The 23,431-nt window shown below is 40.1% G+C and overlaps 1 protein-coding gene and 1 non-coding gene across 8 annotated transcripts in view; one reads left to right on the top strand and one right to left on the bottom strand.

Moving 5' to 3' along the window:
• The window catches only part of DDI2 (DDI proteasomal shuttling factor 2), a 43,569-nt gene that overhangs the window by 12,431 nt on the left and 7,707 nt on the right, over positions 1-23,431 (bottom strand). For 4 of the 7 annotated variants that reach the window (XM_086343831.1, XM_086343836.1, XM_086343829.1 and 1 more), the window contains exons 2-8: positions 22,241-22,370; positions 19,378-19,614; positions 17,489-17,615; positions 13,768-13,895; positions 10,416-10,544; positions 2,745-2,848; positions 269-458 (exon numbers count right to left, since the gene is read on the bottom strand). In XM_086343831.1, the coding sequence (XP_086199957.1) occupies positions 269-458; positions 2,745-2,848; positions 10,416-10,544; positions 13,768-13,895; positions 17,489-17,615; positions 19,378-19,614; positions 22,241-22,370 (1,045 nt within the window). Of the gene's footprint in view, positions 1-268; positions 459-2,744; positions 2,849-3,446; positions 4,547-10,415; positions 10,545-13,767; positions 13,896-17,488; positions 17,616-19,377; positions 19,615-22,240; positions 22,371-23,431 lie in introns of those variants that run through there. The other 3 variants (XM_086343835.1, XM_086343832.1, XM_086343833.1) reach the window with 3 other exon arrangements.
• On the top strand, positions 1,277-1,380 carry LOC147356432 (U6 spliceosomal RNA). Its single transcript, XR_015143891.1, has one exon. It is a non-coding gene; the product is annotated as a U6 spliceosomal RNA (small nuclear RNA).

Raw genomic sequence — 23,431 nt, 5'->3', positions numbered from 1 at the left:
AGTCCCACCAAAATGTGCAAAGGCAAAGAACTCTCCAATGTATCCTGCACACACCAATGGACAGCTGCTTCTGGAGCTACTGAAACACGGAAGCTTTTCTATCTTGTATGTGGAGATGTGAGGAGGCGGTAAGAAGACAAGAACACACCCACAACAGGACGAAGAGATGGATTATGAATTGGTCCTCATTCCCCTTTGAAGCCCGAACTTCACTGGCTTACCCACCAATAACTAGAGTATTACTCGCAAGCTCAGCCATTCCAAATACCTGCATCCTCTACAGATTTTTGAAGGGCTTCTGCCAGTTCTTGGTCTGCAATCTCCTCTGGCCGTACTTCATCTCGCCCGGCCCCATATGCCAACCGGGCACATTCTGGTAACTCCCCCTCGGGAAGGAAGGTGGTCTTCGAGCCTGTGGTGCCGATCACGAGTACATTCTTCTTGAGGTCAATGGAACACTTAGAAAGAAGAAACCAAAGACGGATGATAGCAGAAAAAAACATGACACAGGAAAATTATGACCCTGAGCTTCATAACTCCATTTATAAAGAACAACATTGACAGAGATGACTCAAAACAAAATCGATTTTACCTAAATTTAATCTACGTGACACTGTTAATTTAGAATTTTTAAAAATACTTAAATTGTATAGCAGAATAATCTCTATGAGATATACTTTACACTTATTTGTCAAATACAGAAATGATTCACATCTGAATTTAAATGTAACACCTGTTCACTGCAAAAAATTTGGAAAACTAACGGGCATAATCTGCAGCCACACCTTTTAGAAACATATAAATGACTTTTTAAAAAATATATACAACTATATAAATGGTATGTCTCACTTTTACAGTTGCACATTTTTGCTTAAGTGTAAAAAGTACAGCTTATATTTAAAGTCTATACCAATGGTCTCAAAAGTCATACATGGACAAGGCAAGCACTATAAAAAAATATTCTGAGTTTCTGCTAGCCTCCTTTTCAGTATATTTTTACGATTACTTAATATAGGACAATTACACACATATGTTAAAGCTGGAGACTGCTAGTCTATACCATGACTTAAAAATAGGGGAAGTTAAAAAAAATTAATAATAAAATAAAAATAAAGAAAAAAGGAAAGATTAGCAATGTTAATAAATTAGATTTAATTGGATTGTATTTATATTCACTCATTCCTTCAACTTAAAATTCTGTACCTTGATTATAGAGTATTGATTCAATATATTTTAGTGGGAATTTAATATTAAACATTTAGAAAAGAAAATTAGTGTGCTGCTTTAGCAGCACATATGCTAAAACTGGAATGATACAGAGAAAATGAGCATTGCCTGAGCAAGGATAACATGCAAATTTGTGAAGCATTCCGTATTTTTATATTACTCAGCCATAAAAAAGAATGAAACAATGCCATTTGCAGCAACATGGATGGACCTAGGAACCATCATACTGAGTGAAGTAAATCAGACAGAGATAAATATATGATATTCTGTATACGTGGAATCTAAAAATATGGTACAAATGAATCTATTTATAAAATAGAAACTTAGTCACAGATATAGAAAACAAACTTATGGTTACCAAGGAAGAGGGGGAGGGACATATTGGGAGACTGGAATTGACATATACACAGTACAATATATACAACAGATAACTAATAAGAACCTACTGTACAGCACAGGAAACTATAGTCAATACTCTGTATTAACCTATATAGGAACCTATATAATAACCTATATAAAAAAATGGATATATATATATAACTGACTCACTTTGCTGTATAGCAGAAACTAACAAAACAATGTAAATCAACTATACTGCAATAAAACAATTTAAAAAAATATTAGTGACATAAAAATATTGACAAGATATGAAACCTTATGTGAATTTTTATTGTCCAAGAGCACATTAATTCCTTCTTCAATGAGTTTATTTCAACACATTATTAGGCTTCAGAGTAGAAATATAAAAACCACTGCAAATGAACACATTTATAAATTATTCTTCCTGTACTAAACAAACATTTCCATTTCCAACATCTTATGTAACCTTTTCCCTTAATCTCGATACTCTTCTTCCCAAGTACTATTTGATCAACTACTAAGGATTTACTAAACTTATACTCGCAGTAAAATCATCACTGTGTATTATGTACATAGCCCTACAAATCCATCAAAAAATTATTTGAGTTCTACTCAGAAGCTTTTTCCCTTTTCATACTGTTCATGGGGTTCTTGTGGCAAGAAACTTGTGGTGGTTTGCCATTTCCTCCTCCGGTGATGCTGGGGAAGATTGAAGGCAAAAGGAGAAACGGGTGACTGAGGATGAGATGATTAGATAGCATTACTGACTCAACGGACATGAATTTGAGCAACCTCTGCGAGTAGTGGAGGACAGAGGAGCCTGGAGTGTTGAGTCCATGTGGTCGCAAAGAGCTGGACATGACTTAGCAACTTTGAACAACCCAGAAACTAAAAATTACACAAGAGAACCAAACTGTCCACTATAGTCTCAAAACGGATGGCAGGATTCAATAGATTCAGAAAGATTTCACAAAAAGATTCTATTTCTACTGATACATAATTTCAAACTGTGTATGACAATATCATCAATTAAGGACCTTTCCAGGTTTGAAGTCATGCTTCTTAGTTTTTCAGTATACACAACCAAGGGAATGTGCAGTAATAATGACGTACGTCACAAAAAGCCAATGTGAAAAGAAAATGAAACTCTTAATTACCTGATGCCGTTTCAGCATATCCAGTCCCAGAAGCATGTCCATGGGCTGTTCCTCAAGTATAGAGAAGGAACATGCCAGGAAATCACCTTCAATTTGAACCTGAGCTAAAGCACATGAAGACAGGAAGAGGTTATCATTTTTTCAAGGGAAAGTTTAGAAATGTATCTATCATTCTGTGCAGTCAGTCAAAGCCAAGCCAAAGCATTCAAACAAGTGAGTAAAGTATGAAAATTCAGTAAGACAAATAATCCAGTTAAAAACCAATGACAGCATCAGCTCATAAAATGGACTGGGTAGAAATAATACTCACAAGACCTGGCTTGATATGTGATACCCCTAGGATACATGCTCACCTGGTGAGGAAAGCTGGCATTAAGAATTTGAAAAAAGATGGATAAAGAAGATGTAGTACATATATAAAATGGAATATTACTCAGTCATTAAAAAGAATGAAATAATGCCACTTGCAGCAACATGGATGGACCTAGAGAGTCTACTGAGTGAAGTCAGACAGAGAAGCAGAAACACTGTATGACATTTCTTACATGTGGAATCGAAAAAGAAATGATACAAACTTACAGACAGAAAGGGACTCACAGACTTAGAAAACAAACTCATGGATGCCAGAAAGGATAGTTAGGGAGTTTGGGAAGGTCATGTACACACTGCTATATTCAAAATGGATAACCAACAAGGACTTACTGTACAGCACATGGAACTCCACTCAAATGTTATGTGCCAACCTGGATGGGAGGCGGGTTTCGGGGAGAGTGGATACATGTATATGTATGGCTAAGTTTCTTCATTGTTCATCTGAAACTACCACAACATTGTTAACTGGCTATCAGTTCAGTTCAGTCGCTCAGTAGTGTCTGACAATGCAACCCCATGAATTGCAGCACACCAGGCCTCCCTGTCTATCACCAACTCCCGGAGTTCACCCAAACTCATGTCCATCGGTGAGTCGGTGATGCCATCCAGCCATCTTTCCTCTGTCAGCCCCTTCTCCTCCTGCCCCCAATCCCTCCTAGCATCAGGGTCTTTTCAAATGAGTCAACTCTCAACTCTTCGCATGAGGTGGCCAAAGTATTGGCGTTTCAGCCTCAGCATCAGTCCTTCCAATGAACACCCAGGACTGGTCTCCTTTAGGATGGACTGGATGGATCTCCTTGCAGTCCAAGGGACTTGCAAGAGTCTTCTTCAACACCACAGTTCAAAAGCATCAATTCTTCGGCACTCAGTTTTCTTCACAGTCCAATTCTCGCATCCATACATGACCACTGGAAAAACCATAGCCTTGACTAGATGGACCTTTGTTGCCAAAGTAATGTCTCTGCTTTTCAATATGCTATCTAGGTTGGTCATAACTTTCCTTCCAAGGAGTAGCGTCTTTTAATTTCATGGCTGCAATCACCATCTGCAGAGATTTTGGAGCCCCCAAAAATAAAGTCTGACACTGTTTCCCCATCTCTTTCCCATCAAGTGATGGGACCAGATGCCATGATCTTCGTTTTCTGAATGCTGAGCTTTAAGCCAACTTTTTCACTTTCCTCTTTCACTTTCATCAAGAGGCTTTTTAGTTCCTCTTCACTTTCTGCCATAAGGGTGGTGTCATCTGCATATCTGAGGTTATTGATATTTCTCCCAGCAATCTTGATTCCAGCTTGTGTTTCTTCCAGCCCAGTGTTTCTCATGATGTACTCTGCATATAATTTAAATAAGCAGGGTGACAATATACGGCCTTGACGTAGTCCTTTTCCTATCTGGAACCAGTCTGTTGTTCCATGTCCAATTCTAACTGGCTATACCTCAAAACAAAATAAGAAGTTTAAAGTTAGAAAAAAAAATTTTTTTAAAGAAAAAAAGAGCTGTAACTACTGAAGCCTGCGTGCCTTGAGCCTGTGCTCCACAATAAGAGAAACCACTGCCATGAGAAGCCTGTGCATTACAACTAGGGTAGCCCCCACTCACTGCAGCTATAGAAAGTCTGCAAACAGCAACGAAGACCTAGAGCAGCCATAAATCAATCAATAACTCTATCTTTAAAAAGAAAAAAGATCAAGACAAATTCCTCCAATTTTACTACTGCTTGTTATAATCAAGTTTCTTTGCTTGAAGTCTCCTGCATTGCCTCCCTTCCTGAATTACTCCTCATATTTTATATATAGGATCTTTTAAGAAAATTACTTTGCTATTAACTATATCTTGGGAAACCCAAGTGGCTCAGTAGTAAAGAATCACCCTGTCAATGCAAGAGATGTGGGTTCCATCCCTGGGTGGGGAAGATCCCCTGGAGGAGGAAATGGCAACCCCCACCCCACTCCAGTACTCTTGCCTGGAAAATCCCATGGATGGAGGAGCCTGGTAGGCTGCAGTCCATGGGGTCACTAAGAGTCGGACACGACTGAGCGACTTCACTTTCACTTTCCAGTATTCTTGCCTAGAAAATTCCATAGACAGAAGAGCCTGAAGGGATACAGTTCAGGAAGTCACAGAGAGTTGAACACAACTGAGTAACTAAGATATGTGTACACATTTAAGATATGTGTACATATATCTTATGAACAGAAAAGTATGTGAGATACATACATATATAGTATGAAGCATAATAAAACAAATACCCATGCATCTATTTCCCAGGCTGAGAAACAGAAAACTAAGAAGTTCACAGCTTATTCTTTTCCTCCTCCAACCCTTCCACCTATCCTGGTTTTTATGCTAAACATTCCCTGCCTTTTTTTAAAATAGTTCTTACTATTTTGTATGATGCCTAAGCAACATTTTGGTTAGTTTTGTGGTTTTAAACTATGACTTGCTTCTTCTCAAAAGATATTTTGAGATATTTTATTCCTGTGGATGCATGTGACTATATTTCTTTCACTTACCCCACCTCAAAGAGTAAGTAAGAGTAAGCACGAGTAAGCACTGTAATGTCTAAAAGACACCACCACTGATTTATCCATTTTGGTGCTATGAACTTCCAGGCTGCTTCCAGTTTCTCCTGCTATAAACAATGCTAACATAAGTATTCTTGCGCTTGTCTCCTGGCATGCCATGAGCGTCTCAATGGTATACTCTAAAAACATACACGGTTTTAGGGGATATATTAGGTTCAGCTCTACTTGATACTGAATTATTTTACAAAATGTTTCCGGTGGTTTTGGAAAGGTGCCACTGTTCCACCTTCTCCCAACACTCAATATTATTCGATCTAAAATATGGCAAGTAATTCTCTATTTCCCTGATTAATGAGATAAAGCAATTTTTACACACTAACCATTTGAGTTTCCTCTTGAAGTGCTTATTCAATGTTTCTTTAATTTTTTATATACCACTCTGAGTTGGAGGATATATAAACACACAGAATATGCATAATTCTAAGTATGAATCTTTTATTAGTTATGTATGTTACTAAGTTCTTTCCTAGTTTATTTGTTCATTTTCTTTGTTTGATGAAAAGTTCTTAATCTTAATTGGCTATATTTATCAAATAACTTCCTTATCTTTTAAAGAAACCCTTCCCTACATAAAACATTCACCTATATTTTCCTCTAAAAGCTTCAATGTAAAATAAATAAATAAATTTAAAAAAAAATAAAAGCTTCAATGTTGCCTCACACATCCAGGTCTTTCGTCAACCTTGAGTTGACTTTTCTATGTTACGTGAGACAGGGTCCAATTGTCAACTGTCCCTTTTTCCACACAGATCCCCAATTCTCTGAGCACATTTCCCGACACCTCCCCACTGCTCCATAAGATTTCCTGTCATTTATCAAGGTTCACATAAGCATGGGTCTGTTCCTGTTCTAGTCTTTTGGTCTTGATATCTAGCTGTTTGTTCAGTCGCTCAGTCATGTCTGACTCTTTGCGACCCCATGACTGCAACATGCCAGGCTTCCCTGTCCTTCACTATCTCCCGGAGCTTACTCAAACTCACACCCATCATGTTGGTGATGCCATCCAACCATCTCATCCTTTGTCGTCCCCTTCTCCTCCTGCCTTCAATCTTTCCCAGCGTGAGTCAGCTCTTCACATCAGGTGGCCAGAGTACTGGCGCTTCAGCTTCAGCATCAGTCCTTCCAATGAATATTCAGGATTGATTTCCCGTAGGGTTGACTGGTTGGATCTCCTTGCAGTCCAAGGACTCTTGAGAGTCTTCTCCAATACAATTCAATTCAAAAGCAACAATTCTTCGGTGCTCAGCCTTCTTTATGGTCCAACTCTCACATCCATACATGACTACTGGAAAAACCATAGCTTTGACTAGATGGACCTTTGTCGGCTAAGAAATTGCTCTGCTTTTTAATATGCTGTCTAGGTTAGTCACAGTTTTTCTTCCAAGGAGCAAGAGTCTTTTAATTTCATGGCTGCAGTCACCATCTGCAGTGATTTTGGAGCCCAAAAAAATAAAGTCTGTCATTGTCTCCCCACCTATTTGCCATGAAGTGATGGGATTGGATGCCATGATCTTCATTTTTTGAATGTTGAGTTTTAAGCCAGGCTTTTCACTCTTCTCTTTCACTTTCATCAAGAGGCTCTTTAGTTCCACTTCGCTTTCTAACATTAGGGTCATGTCATTTACATATGACTAAAGTTATTGGCATTTCTCCTGGGAATCTGGATTCCAGCTTGTGCTTCATCCAGCCCAGCATTTCATATGATATACTCAACATATAAGTTAAATAATAATACCAGATATAATAATGATATCTAGCAGGAGAAGTTATTCCAGTGTATCCTGATTACTCCTGCCACAAAGGGCCTACATAAAATTTAAAATTAACGCATCAAGTCTCACACACACACACAAGAACAATTTATTGGAGTTTTGAACGTATTACAATGTTTCTGTTGACAAATGTGGGAGAAGTAGCACCTTCAACACATTGAACCTTCCTGTTCATGTTCTATCTTTCCTTTATTTAGACTTCCCTTATTGCTATAAGGTTTTCTTGACACCTATCATAGCCAAAGTTGCAAAACGGTACAAGTTCTCCAACCAAAAGGACACAAGAGACTGGTACTTATTTTGTTCCCTATTATCTTCTCACTAAAACCTTAAAACAGTAAGAATTCAGACTCTGAAGCAACTGGTTTGTGGTATTCTTCCCCAATTTCAGTCCTACTGTGTGTAAGAAAGTATAGAAGGATAAGGTATTAAACTATCCTTATTCTACAGAAATCAATAATAGAAAACATGGAGACTAATAGACAAATGTATTAAAATAGGAAAAATGAAAGAGAAATATGAAAAGGAAAAAGGGTAGAAAAACTATCACTTGCAATGAAAGAAAAGTAACTTACAGTTAAAATAAAAAACCACTTGTTTATCTACAAAAACTAATAATACTTGATTGTATAAGGATATTAAGATGAATATTCAATTAGTGCTGGAGAAATCAGATTAGTAACAGTTAACAACATCAAGAGCTTTAAAAGGTATTCACCATCTTGAATTTAGTAGTTTCACTGAGGGGAAATCTTAACTAAGGGGGTGGCAGGGATCAAAACTAAACAAAAATGCATGTCCATGTTATGATGACAAAATATTCGGGGGAAAATATACTCCAAAGATTGACCACTAAACCCATACAACAGAATGCTATGCATTTATTTAAATGATGCTTATGAAATTTATACTGGCATTTGGGAAATGCTACTTTTTCTAAAAAGGAAGTATAAAATTCAACATATTACATGATCACCGTTTACAAGAAAAAGATGCCAGAAAGAGTTATGTCTGGATGCTCCTACTGAGTCTCACTTAAAAGAATTATTTTTCACTTCTTTTCACATCTATGCTTTGAAATTCTCTATAATGAGCATTTACATGGATAACGAAAAGAAATAAAACAACAAAAAAAGAACAATTCTGATTAAAGAGAAAGGACTGAACATAACTTACTTAACTCAATTTACTCGTAAAAAAAGCCACAATAAAAAGTCATTTTTTCTTTTTAAAGGCACAAATCACTTAAGCCAAACACAATGGGAGAGACAAATGAAACACAATTCTGGAACTAGAAAGCAGATTACAGTAAGAAACTAAGAAGCAACCCTTTCTAACATCACAGAACTCTCAAGAAGCTGATGAGCTGGTTGAAACAAATACCTCTGCCAACAGGGGTGGAGTGAGCCCCAAGCAGGAGCACCGGCTGCAGGTCTATGGCAGCACAGACGGACCTTGGGGCTCCCCTCCCACACTCTACTCAGCCAGGTGACTACTCACCTCCCCTCAATAGCGGACTAGAGGTTTATTTTCTTAAGAGGGTGAACCAGAGGCTCTTGTAATAGAGGTGGGCATAGAGGAAGACAGAGATACAACAAAAAGCACCAAACTGAAAACTGAGGTGGGTGGGGAGAAGGCGGGTTAAGTGGGAGCTTACTGAGACTAGCCTTTTTCTCCATCCCATTACAGATTACCCACAATCAACCAGGGCTGCCCACCCAACTAATCTTCCTAACAGCCTTCTGGTGTCTCATTCTTCAACATGAGCAGATGCCAAGGATCACCAGAGATTTAAGAAAACCATCTAACATGAAAGAAAACCATACCAAACATAAAGGTTAGAAGGCAAAGTTGAAGAAATCTTGTTTTCTTTCCCCAAACACAATGAAAGAAAATAAAACTAGAGGACAAGTCCATGATAGTAGATTATTCTACTTGAATATCAGATATCCCAGAGGGGAGGAAATCAGAACCATTTGTCCAGACTGAAAGGTTATCTAGCACAGTAGATGAAAAGAGATCTACATCCAAGTACATCATTGTGAAATTTTATTTTTTTCATTGTGAAATTTTAAAACACTGAGGTCAAAGAGAAGATCTATAAGCTTCAGAAATGGAAGAGAAATCTCACATGTAAATGATAGAATAGCAGCCAGCTTCTCCAAAGCAACACCGATAAAAATCATGAAGGAAAGTGATTTCCAACTTAGCCTGGTAGAATGTAGAGAAAGATAATGCTCTGATATTTAAGGACCCACTTTATTCCTGTGCCCTTTTTCTCAGGAAGTTATTGGAAGATGTACTTTAATAAACTGAGGTGTGCCCCCCCCCCCCAAAAAAAGTATGGGATCCATATTATCCAGGGTTAAGACTGAAGCAAAAGGTACCCTTCAGGACCCAGATTCCGAAACAGCAGCTATGAAACAGCCCTGAACCACCAGGCTAGGCTGAAAGAAACCTCTTCAACAGGGTGACATGTGTAAAGGAGATTTACACACTAGTAAATGTTTAGGGATGAGTAACATAAAAAAACCAATGACACACATTCACAGGCAGGACAACTACTAATTCTGAGAAAATACACTAGACATGAAAGGAAAAACAATCTTTTTCAACTAAATGGCTTAGCTCTCAATGGTACTTACGTAGTCATGTCAGTATAGCACTGAAATCATATTATTTAGAAAAATGGAGGTAACCCCAAAAGAAATCAGCTAAAACAATGGAAAGGGATTATCTCTGAAGAGCAGGACATAAAAGAAGTACATAGGGGACTAGTGGTTTCTTTTTTGTAACCAGCTGAACTGATGTTACATGTGTAATTCCGATAACATACAGGATCTAAAATTCTAAGGATTAGGCGTGCTGGATCAGACGCCCCTGTCCAAAAGGAATTTTTAAAGTCTACTACACTACAAAGACCCCCAGCACCCTTCACTCACCTAGATGTACCCTTCCAATGATCTTCTGAGTGCCCACTCCTTTGGCGATTCCTGCCCACCGACGGTCTACCAGCCTCATTATATTACACCTTTCTGCACAAGCTTGGCTCATAATAGTCATCTGGGCACCTGGAGGAGGGGGAAAACATCAGATAAGAAAGACCAAATCCTCATGTGTGGGAAGAGGGGAAAATGCAGCACTAAGAAGAGGGCAGAAAGGTCTACTCCCAGGCTTCTGTCAGTATGAAATCCTCCCTACCTAGCAGGCTTCATGCCACACTTAGCTCAACTTTCAGTTTCACACTGTCATCTGAACCATGGTGTGGAAACTTGTTGTTGAGGGAAATAGTATTGTTTAAATATAATAATTATATGACATTTTTAAACTTTAAAGATAGAAACCAAATATACTTGGAAAGGATTTCCAAAAAGTCAGACTATGTCTACAGATGGAAACACTCAAGCACTGGCTGCACTCTTGGATCAGTTTTCACTGAGTATCTCTAAACATCTTACCAAGTTATTTTTACTTCAAACTCTGAGACACTCTAATTGACCAGTTAAAAAATACATCATGTAGTCTCTCATGAACTCTCCATTCTCTGCTCCAACAATTAGACCCTCTTTCCCATGAGGAAGAGGGCATTGAGGCCTTTTCTCTTCTCTCCTGGCTATACACTCATCCACACAGCTGGAGGCTGGAGTGAGCCTAAGCAGAACACGGACACTTCTCTCATCTTTCTCTAGGGTCCTCATCTCTCCCAGAGAACCTGGTTCCGCCTCCCTGTGTGGTGGACCTGGCTTTCACAAAACCACTAGGTATAATCCTCTTTCTCCCCAAATAATTCTCTCTTTGGATTTCTCTCCTTGCCAATGGAATTCTTTTTCTTACAATCATAAAAAGGAGCCAATGTTCACTTTCAACCCCTCTTCTTACAGTCTTCTCCTCACTCTAAAACTGAGCTCCAGCCCTGTTAATAAGTTCTGGGCAATTTCTGACCTTTCTTCTTCTAACCATAGCCATCACCCTAGCTCACACTCTAGCCCTCTAGCTAGTGGACAATTTCTCTGGTTTCCAAATCACTCTGTAAGGGTATAATTTAAAGCAAGAAAATAGTTCTGATCCTGAGGGGTACAGACTACTCCAGAACTGTCAATTCTTTCAATCTTCTTAAAATACTACCTCCTTCAGATCACATATTAATCTGCTCAAAGATCAAAGATCTTTAAAACATCAGCTTTAAACCACATCACCACAGCCTTAGATCCCACCTTACCCTGGTCCAATTATATCAAGCTGCTACAGATTGAATGCCTTCTTCCAAAACTCATGTTAAAACCTAATTCCCAATGTGACCATATTAGCAAGTGGGGCTTTGGGAGGTGATTAGGTCATGAGTGTGGAGTCCTCATGAATGGGATTCAGTGCCTTTATAAAGGAGCCCCCAGAGAGCTCCCTCATCCCCTTCCACCATGTGAGGACACAGGGAGAAGATGGTCATCTATGAACTAGGAATCAGGCACGGTATCTGCCAGCCAAACCTCTCAGCCTCCAGAAATGAGATATAAAACAGTGTTGTTTACAAGCCACCCTGTCTACAGTATCCGTTACAGCAGCCTGGACAGATTCGGACACCAGCCTTACAGCCTGACTCCTAAACCTTCCACGCTACCAGGAGGAATGTCTCCTCTGCCTCTTACTCACTCTGACCCTCCTGTGCAGTTCCCTCTCCTTTCCTTTCACTTCCTCTGAATTCCACTGATGCTTTAAGGCCCAGCTCAAGACCCACCTGCCCAGCTGACTGTCCTGTCCCAGTGATCTCTCCTCTCACTCAATTCCAACACTTTCTGTTCATATTGTGTGAAGTCACTCAGTCATGTCCGACTCTTTGTGACCCCACGGACTGTAGCCTACCAGGCTCCTCAGTCCGTGGAATTTTCTGTTCATATTACTCAAGATAACTTACACTTTATGGGCACTTAAAAGTTCTTTGGCATTCGAGGAATGTTAGCATCAAGAAGGTCCAGAAATCATGAAGAAAAAGGAATTTTAGGAAGGCAATTCTTTTTTTTCCCTCCTTCCTCACTCCACAAAAGCTAGTTACTGATGTAAAGTCTGCAAACTCAAAATGACAAGGGTCCCTTTCACCACTCTCCTGCCTTTTCTCAAGGCTCAGCAAAGTCCCGATCCTCTCTCTACCCATGGAAACAGCTCAGTTCAAAGGGTCTCTCTTTGGAGAAGCAACACCTGAGCACCTCAGTCAGAGTGTGAATGTGGTCTTTATGCTCATTCAAGATGCATTCAATTTTTGCACAGTGGTTAAGAGTTCTGGCTTCAGGTAGATCTGGGGCTTTACCCAAAGCCTATTACTCATGAACCATGTACACCTGAAGACTGGCTTCACCTGTCTTTGTCTACAAGTTTCCTTATCTATAAAACAGGGGTAACAGAACACAGTTCATAGGCGTAATGAGGATTAAACACAATGGAAGATGATATACGTTAAGCACCCAGCATGGTGCATGGCACATCGTAGGGGCTCAATAAATGCCAAGTGTTATCTCAGGGCCCCTTAGTAATTTGTCTCTCACTTATAGGAGCCCTATGAAACTCCAGTCTTACCCCCAAGCACTCAGCACTTCATAAACATTTTAAAAACTGAATAATCAGCAGATTCAAAGGTATGCATCTGAAGCCTAGCACATGTTCAGATATTTTGTGGATGAACAAGTGGAGGAAAACCTACTTGAGCAGGGTTTTTACTATGCTAAGAACATAGCCTATCTCTCAGAATGAGGGCAGAAGACCACGTGACACACACACGGTGCTGCTCCACCGTGCGGTCTGACTGAAAAGCAATGAGTTGTTACTGAGAGAAAAGGTGCCACTTAGTTCAGGCAGTACCTGAATCCTCAAGTGGGGAACTCTTTGCTCCTGACCTGGCTATTAAGATCTTTAAGGGAAAGAGCCATGCCCCATACACCCTTACATTCCTCACAGCTCACAGTAAAGTGCTGGCACACAGACTAAGCCCAAATATCTGTGTGACCTCTACATACCTCCTTATAGTTCCTTATTTTAAACCCAGTTACTCCCCAGATTTTTACAGAGGCATCCTACAAATTAGGATGCCAAGTACGGGAAGGTAGGAAGATAAAGAAGACACTGAAAAATACCAAACTGGTTAAGAAATAATTAAAGAGAAACCTACTACAAAGGAAAAATTGGCAAGTGAAACAAAAGCTTGTTAGTTAGGTATCCAAAGGAATACAGACACCAGTCTCCCCTTCTCCCTGTGTTTAGTCAGAATGCTGGATGTAGAGACAAAGAAACAAAAGACAGAGACGGCACCTGAGTCAACAAAGGCTTTCACAGGATGTCCATTCACTTTGCAGTTAATATAAAGCATCACTACTTGGCCAAAACTTTCTGGAGCCTCTTCCATGGCTATTGTCATGTTTTCCTCAATGTTCTGTTGCCTGTAACAAACCAAAACCAGGTATACTAATCGCATTGTTTCCATGAAGACAAACCTGTTTCAAAGTCACAGTATTAAAAACATTTGTACATATCATATGCTCCAACTATAGAGGCTGAGTCACAGAAATGACAATTGGTGCTTTACCCTGAAATATGTGATCTAGTAGGAGGAAGTGAGATACATCATTGGCAGAAAATCTAAAGGCATACAAATTACCTTCAGGTAAAAACAATTTTGTTCCCTTTACAAGTTTCAGAAACAGGAAAATAAACTGGTAAGCAAGGGTCACAACCTGCTTCATCCTGTAGGTTAGAATTTTACCAATGTTCCAATTTAAACTGAGGGTTTACTGGGTATCTGGGTACGTTTCCTACATCCACTGCATTAAAAATAGTTCACAAATATAATATACAGGTTTTTCAACTGCTTGAATCGCATCTGCTGCTTAATTTCCAAGTCCGGGTTTCTAATCTGTGAAACGAGGACAATGCTTCCTACTGCAGGACTGCTGAGAGCTATAAAGCACCTAGCATACAAGGCTAAGGGCAGACGCTCAGAAATATCTACCTACTTGGGTACCTGTTAGAAAACTGTACACACCTGTACAAATCGTATTTCACCTAGTCCATCAAAACATTTCTTCAAAAATGGAATGCATTCTAACAGGAGAAAAGCACGTAAGAAGGAGTTCCAGCTTACTCAACATCTAAGGTCTTCATTCCCAGCTCTTTAAGTTTTTTGATGTGGATCATTTTTAAAGTTTTTTGTATTGAATTTGCTACAACACTGTCTCTGTTTTATGTTTCATTTTTTTGACCCCAAGGCATGTGGGATCTTAGTTTCCTAATCAGGGACTGAACCTGCACCCCCTGCACGGGAAGGTGAAGTCTTAACCACTGGACCACCAGGAAGTCCCCAGCCTACTGTCTCTGTGGGATGTGGGAACACAATCACACTATTTATTTACATACTGTCCTATTATACACAGCTCCTTTCATACTGCACTGGCAGAACTGCGTGCTCCTGACACAGACTGCATGGGCTGCAAAACCTAAAATACTTACTATCTGGCTCCTCATGGAAAAAGTCTGCTGACCTCTATTCTTGACTGTGCTTCCCAGGGGGCTCAGTGGTAAAGAAAACACCAGCCAATGCATGAGCCACCGAAGACAAGGGTTCGATCCTTGGGTTGGGAATATTCCCCGGAGGAGGAAGTAGCAACTCACTCCAGTATTTTTGCCTGGGAAATGCCATGGACAGAGGAGCTTAGCCGGCTATAGTCCGTGTGGTCACACGAGTCAGACTCGACTAAGTGACTGAGCATGCGTGAACATTCTAGACTGCAGTGCTTGTCCCTTTTGAAATAATACTCTAGCTTACTCGCATTGACGGTTTTACCAGACAGTCTGTAATAACATATTAAACTTCTCAGAAAGTCAAAGTAAACTTGTTTAGTCAGGCAAATAGGAAAGCTACTATATACCTCAATGGACATGTACCCTGTGTGACCACAGGTGTAGCACACCAAATTAAACTGCCATAGGCATTTAATACAGTTACATAGCTTTTCTCCTAGGTCACATAACTAAATTTATTATCTTATTAATACATATATGTGAAATTCAGAAAAATGGTACAGATGAACCTATTTGCAGGGCAAGTATAAAGACACAGATGTAGAGAATGAACATGTGGACACAGCAGGGGAAGGGGAGGGTGGGAGGACCTGGGACATTGGGATTGACATCTGTGTACTGCCATGTGTAAAACATACAGCTAGTGGGAACCTGCTGGAAACCTGCTGTATAGTGCAGGGAGCTCAGCTCAGTGCTCTGTGGTGACCTAGAGGGGAGGGAAGGGTAGGAGGGAGGGAGGTCCAAGAGGGAAGGGATATATGTATACATACAGCTGATTTGCTTCGTTGTACAGTGGAAACTAAAACAACATTGTAAAGTAATTATACCCGATTAAAAAAAAACAACCAAACAAAAAAACCCCTAAAATTAGCTGGGCACGCCTAACTTTACATTGACTCTAACCAAGGTAAGTTTCAACAAAAAAACTGCCTGAAATAATACTTGTTACTTTGGCTACCCTAGGCTCTGTGTCACTTCACGGACACAAGGTTTTCTCCTTTAAAAGAATACATGCTTGGTCCCAGTTCCTCTACCTCCCCCTGGGAAGAAACAGGAGCCGTGTGAATGTGCCTCATTTCACTTCTCTTCCAACAGTTCCATGTCATGGTTTGGCTATGATGCTCCTCACTCTCCGCCCTCACCCCCACTTTTCCGGCTTGAATACAACTGTCCCTGAGAAGAGTTATGTCAGGTTCCCTCACAGCTGCAATGTGGTCTAGTTCAGAAAACACAACTACCTCGCCATTTCTCTGCACAGATTTAATTCGTGAAATAGTTGATAGTATCTGATACAATTAATGGGAAGGCTTATACAAACAAGAACAGAAGGGAATGGCTTAGGGCTGTCAACTGATTCTGGCATATTTACATTTCTTTGATTTCAAAGGTACTCAGAGAAATAAGAAAACCTTTATTTGACTTCCAAGCTGACAATGACCAAGTCAGGCTTCTTTTAAGTAACCAAAGATGATGATCAGGCCCCTAACAGTAGTCCTATTACAGTTACACTGTTCTTAGTCATACTATGGCCTTCAATTAGCAATAAAAACTGAATCTGGGATGGGAGAAAGCAGCTGTTCTTTTATTCTAAGGGACTGACTGAACTGTACCCTGCTTGAGACCAGGAAGGGGACCAAGGTGGGCGATAGCATCCTTGGTCCTGTTTAGGTCCCACACTTAAGATGCTGATTCATCAGATTGGGGAGTAAAGCCCAAGCATCTGCATTTTTAAGAACTTCTCTATGACTTTAATGTTGCCCCAGATTAGAACCACAGCATCAGAGAACCTGGAGCTGGAACGAGTCCTGCCATCATTTTATCTGCTGAGGCCGGCACAAGAGCTGTGGACGGAAAAAAGACTTAGGACAGTAAGGTTTCTCTTTGCACAGTTCCCTCTAATCCAATCACGTCCAAGTCCTGGATTTAATCAGAGCTTGCGTGTTATGTTTGAGGAGCGCCCAATGAGCTTGAGTAGCCAGCCCACTAGTTTCACCAAACTGAGGACTTCTGCACAGCCCTGGGAGCATCAACCTGGAGTTGCCTTAATAACATGCTGTGGGTTAGACGGGCAGTCTTTTTTATGCTTTCAGTGCTGCGTGCAGCATGCAAGATCTTAGTTCCTCGACCAGGGAGTAAACCTTTGCCTCCTGTGGTGGAAGTGCTGGGTCTTAACCCCAGGACCTCTAGGAAGTCTCCAAGTCAGGGAATCTTTATTAAAATTTTAGAAGAGAAAGTCATTAAGTCAGGTAGCTGCACCTTTGTAATGTTGAATCAAAACGCGAGGAAAACGGAAGAGAGAATAAACCAGAAGACTGAACCTACTGTTTCAGTAGGTTTTACATAAATGCAAATAAGGAATCCACCTCAAAGCAGATGCCCAAAGAATATAAGATCACCTGCAGTTTGGGAAATCTGGATTCTCTAAATCTTGCTCTTTGGGCGAAGGAGTTATTACCTTATATCTTCTTCTATCTTTGCCTGAGCTTCAAGATCAAAAGGGTCCGCAGAAAAGAGACGAATCCTTTCTTGCTCTCTCCGGGCTCGGTCCTGTTGCTGCTCCACCAGGACCCTAGAAAATCTCTCTGCAAGAATGGGGTGGGGGTGGTGGTGGTGATCTTAAGAATCATTATATTTTCTTTATTAGTACTTTTCCATATCAAACAATTTCTCAAGATACAACTGTAAAAGATGCAGAAAGGATGGCTAAAAATCATTTAAGATGAGAAATTAACGTTTATTTTCTATTCTTGGAGGCAAAGATTACTATTTACCTAAATTTAGTGTAAAGAAATAAAGTATTTGCAAACACCATCTCAGAGATGATGACTTTTCAATTTAAATCAGTGGAGAATGACCCTCAGTGTGGCAGATAAATGACTCTCCCCTCCCCTCTCTCCACTTTTATTATCCTATTACCTAGAAATAAAATAGAGCATTACCGTCCCTCTTTTCCTCTTCTAGATTTTTCTCCTTTACAATACTCTCTGCTTTAAAGCAGATAAATTACAAGCAAACTACTGTTAGTCTATCTGTATTACCTGATGGATTCTAAGCAGAAAAATCAGTAAAGAGAAAACACTGCTTGAGATAAGATGTATGTTACAAGAACCACCTTTATTTGATATTTCTTAGATGTGAGTATATTCAAATGCATAAATATAAAAGTGCCATCATCATGGTCTTTGGCAATTAGATATGCTGCAAAAGAAATTAAAGAAACCAAGATAATGGTCATATGAACTAATACACACAGCATGGATGAATCTAAAAAACACCAAGTTGAGTGAAAGAAACTTGACACAAGGAAGGACATAAGATATGATTCCATTTATATCAAAATAAAAATTAGGCAAAAACTGACCCATGATAAGTATCAGAATAGAGGGAGCTGATAAGGGGTGGAAACTGACTTAGAAGAAAACATAATGGAGCTTTCAGGAGTGACAGAAATGTTCTATATTTTGACTAGGGTGCTGGTTACATTAATTTGTCAAAACTCAATCAACTGAATGCTTAAAAATCTAAGTATTTCTTTATAGGGAAATATTACCTAAACTTTATGGTTACTGAGGAATGAGTCATTAAGTGTCTGTTTGTTCTAAAATTTAATCAGTGGGGTTTCACAAAACCCAGAAGTAAAACTGGAGAAATCTACAGAGAAAACTGTCATAAAGATGACTAAAAATGAATGTTCTGTTAAATACAAGAATGGCTCAAATACAGCTCCAAATAAACTCTTGGACAGTTGGTGACAGCCCCACTATCATTAAATTTGGGGTGAATGGGAATAAAGGGGTTGCATTCTGCCATACAGGCTGATGCCACCGGAGCTGGAACTAAAATCATTTCATCTGGCATCAGCTGGTTAACTGGACCCTCTTTAACTGAGGGTCTAACGAAACAGACTGAAATACTAGTACCTGGCTATAAATAGTATCTGCAAAAAAACAAAAAAACCCCACACAAAAACAAACTAAAATCTCTTGAATCACTATGCTGTACACCTGAAACTAAAGCAATATTGTAAATCACTTATTCTTCAATTAAAAAAGATCTGTACCTGGGTTATATGCTGCTGAAATAATTAGGGGGAAAAAAAGAGGAACGAAGGGGACTGGGTGAGTGGGGTTTCAGAATTCTTGATATCCCTAAAGTTCTGTCACTATTGCCAACTAACCAGTCTTTGACATCAGCACTAATTTACCTCTCACAGACCAACTGATATGTTCAAGAAGTCACGTGACTCAGTGGGCTGAACAGACCAGTTGCCTGAATTTCTCCCCATTTGCTGTGAAACTATTCGCCTCAGGTCAGCTTGACGGCCTTCCAATTTTATAAGCTTACCAAGATCTCCACTGAGCAGAGCGTCTGCCAAGGGTGGATTGCGTTCCTTCAGCAAGGACAGCTCATGGGGGTTGGCCAGCAACATGTCTCGGAGCAAGGCTGGATTGTCCAAGCCCTGAGGAGATGAAGCTATTTCTCCAGGGGCTGAGTGGGACTGCTGCACTCCTGGTGGCTGGCGCTGCCGGGTGTTTGACGTGCCAGGCACAGCTATGCTACGGAAGTCTATTCGGGGTAAGTCTGTTGGGGAGAATTGATTCAAAGTTTACTTCAAATGACTCCATAAGAACAAGTATTTGAAGGAAGCAGCCAATTTGCACATACGTGGTATGTATTAGTAGTAGATAGTAACCATAGACATTCTGAATGCCCTCTCCCTGGTTCTTTCTCACGCTGACTTTGAATATAAAGACTGCAGTCCAAGAGTGAACAGGTAGGAAAGAATAGAAAGAGAAAAACAGGGGTTTGGGAGGTGGTAGGGATAAGGAGACAATGGTAATGATCTCAAATTTGGGGTTGATAAAATATCCCAGGATAGTAAGTTTTTAATTACTCATGTCTTAAAAAAAAAAAAAATCAAAGTCAGTCTCAAATATAACTACATAAATCTGAATGCAGGTCTTAAGAAAAATCCTAGTCTGCTTTGACATATGCTTCAAAAAGCCCTGACATCCTGGGTAAAGAATACTATATATATCAAATGAATGTTAGATGTTAACTTCTACAAGTATGTGCTACACATATTAGTGCTTCGAATTTATGCTTTCATCTGTGCATCACTGCTAACTCTTCTCATACCCTGGGGAGCCAGTGGGTGTAATCATTTCACCAAAGAGAAAAAAAGAAGAAAAGGAACTGCAAAGCTTCTCAGTGCTGAGCACACCAAAAGATTTCACAGGTTCACAGCCCACATCCCAGGTTCCATACTCCAGGGTGAGCTGACCTTATTAAAATGAAAGAAAAATAAAAGGGAGCTTTACCCAAAGGACCCACATATAGTATGATTCCATTTGTGAAATGTCCAGAATAGGAAAATACAGAGACAGAAAGTAGATTGATGGTTGCTGAGGGGCAGGAGGTGTGAGGGCAGATGGGGAATGACTGCTAATGGGTACACAGTTTTTTGTAAAGATGATGAAAATGTGCTAAAACTGATCATAGTGATGGATGCACAATTCTGAATATACTAAAAATCATGAATTGCACCCTTTAAACACGTGAACTGTGTAGTAGTGAATGATATCTCAATAAAGCTGCTATTGGAAAAAAAAAAAAAAGAGCCGTATTATTAAATAGGGAAAAGAAAACAAACAGAACCCAAGTATGTAGCCAGAATGATGGGCTAAGACTGAGTGAACCCACGTTTCTTCAACCCTAAAATGTATCTGATGACTGTACCTGTTCCAAGTCTGGGGCTGTCCTGAAGACTTTTGGACTTCAACTAGAAAAAGGGAATGCTTACACCCATGTGTAAAGTTTCAGCCTCTTAGCATGGGTTCAACTAGGCACTTTTAGTCAAACCGACCTCAGCGGGCAGTGTGTGTGCGTGTTATGTATACATGCACATGAACTCTGAGCCAATGGACAAAGTGAAGTGAATAAGATAATCTTTGTGCAGTAGCTAATCTAGGTCAACCAGCAAAACATATATGGTTGGGTGGGTCCTCCTTATGGGTTAAGAAATTTTCATTTCAACTGTTATCTTGAGAGTCCACTCACTTCAGAAAAATTTTGAAAAAACCTGTCTACATTATAGACCAGACTGCCTCCCCTCCCCCATCTAGTGGCTTCTCTTGATCCTGTGGCACAGTCAGGGAAAAAAAAAAAACCAGTGAATCTCCGGAACTAACAATTTCACCAAATTGACCAGAGGAAGATTTGGGTTTGACTGACGGGCATATCTCAATCACTTCTCTCTCTAAAGTTTAACAGTAACCCCCAGGGAATAACATTATTCAGAAATGAAAGGAACAGGACTTGATGGTCTCCCATAGCTCTAGTTTCAGGCTGAATGGAAGCACTGCGTTCTAAACTGGAGTCTTTCCTCACCCAGACACCTAAACGTCTTTGAGAATCTGAAGCAAGCTATGGACCATCTCCTCATCAAATGCACAGATACACACACAACTTTGCACACTATTTCAAGGACATGGAAACTTCCTAATTCTCAATGCACAGATTCTAGATGTAGTGTCTAAAACAAGTAACAGTTTCTTTTTCATGATTAACAAAGCTGGTGGGAAAAAAACAGAACTTGGTGGTCCAACTGCTTAATGTTCATAAGGCTCAGAGTAATGAGGAAAACACCAAGTTTTAAATCCTGTGCTGTCACTTACTAGCTATGCAACTTTGGAAATGATTATTTAAAAATCAGAGCTTCATCTGCTAATGGTTAAGAAATGTCAAGAGATATCTTTTCTCCTATTACAGTTATGGGATGAAATGTGGGCACAAGTGCCTGGCTGACTGTGAAACGCTCAGCAAAGGCCTGTCACTGGCGGCCAGACACAAAGCAGCAGAAGCCCGCCACGAAGCACAGGCACCTGCAGCCTCGCAAGTCCTTCCCGGGACAAAATGACAGCTGCTAACAACAGAGCCTAACGTTTACTGAGAAGGCTTGCTCTGTGCTGAAGGTTCACATGCATTATTCTCCCATCAACTCTAGGAGTTGTGGTTAATTACAGCACCTGTCTTACAGGTGAGGAAATGGACTCAGAAGTTAACTTGTCCACAGTTACCCAGCAAGCAAGCAGCACAGTCAGGATTTGTATCCTTGTAGTCTGAATCCAAGGCGAATCCAAGACCTGGAACTATGCTATCTACTAAATGCTTGCCAGGGCTGTGAAATCACTACAAGCTGCCTTACTTGGGAACTGCACCGAAGGTCGAGGGTCTGCATTCTCCTTCTGTCGTAAAATCACAACGTCGCCATCTTTTAAGCCGTAAGACGCCAGTGATCTGTGGTTGTCTGTGAGAGGCCTTTCAGCGTAGACAATCTACAACCAGAAAAGATTTGAATAGTATAAAGCGCTGAGAAGTAACACAGCACAGAACAGAAAGACCACAGTTTTCCTCTGCATTGGAGAATGCCACTCCCTGCTCAAACCCTCCAGCCATTTCCCATCACACCTAGAATAAAAGCCAAAATCCTTCCTGTAAAGGCCCAAACAGTTTGGTCCCTGGCTCCCCACAACCTCATCTCATACCATGATTGCTGTTCCTCAAATAACACCGGCAAGTTCCCCCTCAAGGCTGTTTCACTTGTTGTTCTCTTTACCTGAGGAATGTTCTTTCCCAGGTTGGTGTTTTTTTTAAGGTTTCTGATCAAACTTTATCCCTTCAGAGTCCTTCCCTAATGACCCTAGTTAAGACACACCCTCAATTCCCATATTATATACTTATTTCTTTATGGTCTCTCTGCCCCATGAAAAAGTAAGATACTCCGAGGACAAGAACTTTGCTTTTTTCACCATATCCAAATTGCCTAGAACAGGGGCCTGGAAGAGGAATAATGCCCAAGTATTAGCTGAATTAAAGGACAAATGGATCTAAGGGAGGCAGACAATTTTAGATTTAATATTTAGCAGAGAGGGAAATGGGAATGATTTGTTCTGGGGATGATAACTACAAAACTATTAAATAATATGTTGACTCCCCATCCACAAGTTTTAGTGAGATATAATTGACATACAATACTGTATTAGTTCTGGTTGTACACCATGATAATTTGATATACGTATGTAATGTAAAATGATCACCATATATTTCGTTAACGTCTGTTACCTCACAGAGTTATAAAAATTTTCTTCTTGTGATGAGAACTTTTAAGATCTACCCTTAGCAACTTTCAAAAATATGATACAGCGTTAATTCCAGTCACGCTGCAAGACATGACATCCCCATGTGTCCATTTCTTTCTTTTTTATTTGGTTGTGCTGGGTCTTAGTTGCAGCACCAATGGGATCTAGTTCCCTGACCAAGGACTGAAGCTGGGCCTCCTGCTCTGGGAGTCTTAGCCACTGGCCCACCAGTGAAGTACCCCCTCATGTGTCCACCT

Source organism: Bos grunniens, chromosome 16 (assembly GCF_055505025.1).
Source record: "Bos grunniens cultivar Pamir isolate PY7600 chromosome 16, Bosgru_T2T1.0, whole genome shotgun sequence".
In the NCBI taxonomy this organism is placed as follows: Eukaryota; Metazoa; Chordata; class Mammalia; order Artiodactyla; family Bovidae; genus Bos; species Bos grunniens.
The sequence above is the reverse complement of the archived record's forward strand: the minus strand, read 5'-3'. Positions and strand labels throughout refer to the sequence as shown.